Source organism: Olea europaea, unplaced genomic scaffold (genome assembly GCF_002742605.1).
Source record: "Olea europaea var. sylvestris unplaced genomic scaffold, O_europaea_v1 scaffold1408, whole genome shotgun sequence".
Lineage (NCBI taxonomy): Eukaryota > Viridiplantae > Streptophyta > Magnoliopsida > Lamiales > Oleaceae > Olea > Olea europaea.
Genome location: NW_019231606.1, coordinates 12 through 2,099, shown reverse-complemented (window position 1 = coordinate 2,099; position 2,088 = coordinate 12). Strand labels below are relative to the sequence as shown.

At 37.6% G+C, this 2,088-nt stretch overlaps 1 protein-coding gene across 1 annotated transcript; it reads right to left on the bottom strand.

The window, feature by feature from the left end:
• Positions 1-553: 553 nt before the first annotated feature.
• Positions 554-1,837, bottom strand: LOC111375736 (AP2/ERF and B3 domain-containing transcription factor RAV1-like). The gene has a single exon (XM_022998603.1). The coding sequence runs from the start codon at positions 1,773-1,775 to the stop codon at positions 711-713; it is 1,065 nt and encodes a 354-aa protein (XP_022854371.1). The 5' UTR covers positions 1,776-1,837; the 3' UTR covers positions 554-710.
• Positions 1,838-2,088: the final 251 nt, after the last annotated feature.

Sequence of the window (2,088 nt, the reverse complement as noted above, 5' to 3'; positions counted from 1 at the left end):
CACAAAAAAAAAAAAAAAAAAAGGCATGAAATCCTTTTGCTAATCAAAAAACAAGTTTATGGTCCAATATATAATCTCTTGAGATTCAATTTGTGACTATAACTAAACAAAGATGTTATAATATGGTATAGATAATATACTAAGCAGATAACTTCATCTGTTTTTCATTTTATAGTTGACATCAAATACACATAAATGAGGGTCGGAGTTTATTGACAAGTTATATGCATCGAATATCAGTGCAGTATATTGATATATATATTTTCTCTGTATTATTCTTTTATAGTATATATGAATTCTATTTGTCAAAATACAGATAAAAATCATTTAGAATAATGAAAAGGGGAGTGATTTCCAGAGACTTTCAAGATTTTTAAGATTCCATGTATTCATAATTCTTTATGAAATCAGTTCATGAATCTTTATGCAAAACCAGATTTCCAGAATGAATCATGCACCAAATAATTCAGATACCAAGATTTTCACAGTTGGATTATAGTGATTAAAAAAGTAAAATTAGACAGGTGCAAAATTTTGAAAAAGAAAAAAAGGGTAGACATCAGAAATTCCATTTTCCTTTACCAAATTCTCAGCACTTTCCAGCTTTTTGTCTAATACTATACAATTGAACTTCTGCAACTTGCAACATCTACAGCTCTACCAAGTAAAATCAAAAGAAAAATTCATCAAAAAACATTGAACAAGACGTGTTACAAGGCATTGATAACCCTTTGTTTCTTGCTGCTGCACTCTAACGTCAAAACATCCATTTCTCTAAACCTCTTTTCACCGTAGCAACTACCATTACTTGGTACCTCGAATATGTTCACTCCAAATAGTCTTACCATTGGAACTGGCTGGCTCGATATCCCAGCAATCGGTCCATTCCACGCCTTTGAATCGATATAGAGCTGCTTATCCAGTCCGGTCGAACGCTGAAAACTCACAATGTCACCTGCCTTCAAGCCCTTTTCCCTCACAAACCTACTCCATCCCTTTGTTAGCACGTAGCTTTGGCTACTATTCCAATACGAATATCGAAATCTCCACACTTTTCCGCCCATATCTTCAAAATTCAACAAGAAACCTTTGGAATTGTTTTCACTTTGCAAAGGGAAGTGTTTTTCTGCATGTTGCTTAGGTATAACCAGCCGGTTTAGCTTCCCAACATCGCTAGGCGTTACGGTCTTCTCGAATAGCTGTTCTCGGGATCTTTGGGATCTATCAGCATCAAATGAGGTGAAAAGCCCGGCAGCCCGGTTCCCATTCTCGTCTATGCCACCGAAATTTCTTTTCTTGCTTTGCTCGAGCTCGTCGCTGTATGTATGTTTACGAAGCATGTCTACAATCTCAGCCTTGGAATGTGCGTTCAAGAAGATAGATTCTATTTCGTCTTCCTTAGTTTGAGACAATGGTTTCAAGTTGGTCACGGCATCCCCCCCGCGAAAACGTTGTGCCGCGATATCGTACGCTCTCGCAGCCTCTTCTTCTTCACTGAAAGTGCCTAACCAAACTCTTTGGTGCTTTTCATAGATTTGTGCCCCCCACCTACCATTAGGCTGAGGGACTACACCTTTGAACCTCGAAGATGGGAGCTTCCGGCCGGACTCTGTATCGGCTCCGATTTCGGCATCCATTATCACACTCGTGCCACTTCCGACACGACACAAACATTCTAGTGACATAGTCACCGGCAACGTTAACGTGGACATTGGTGCAATCGACATAGAATTATCACTAGTTGTACTTTCAATATCTATGGAATTTCTATCCATTTCTCTAAATTTCAAGGTAAAGTTAAGGATAAATCTTGATGACAAACGAAGAAATAGGGTGAGACAAGTATAAATTATGACATTTGTCCATAGAAGGGATGGATATATATAGGAGCCGCCCCAAGTTTTGTGTCAAATAAAACAAATCATACAGTTGTCACGAATTGTGTTGATTTGGAAAAAAAATGGAGATGTGGGTCAACCCTAAAGATGGTAAGCAACTAGGAAGATTCACACCCACACAAAATCGTTTATAATCACTAACGAACAAGATTAGACAACACTAAAAACATACCAATTTAAGTTTTTTCTC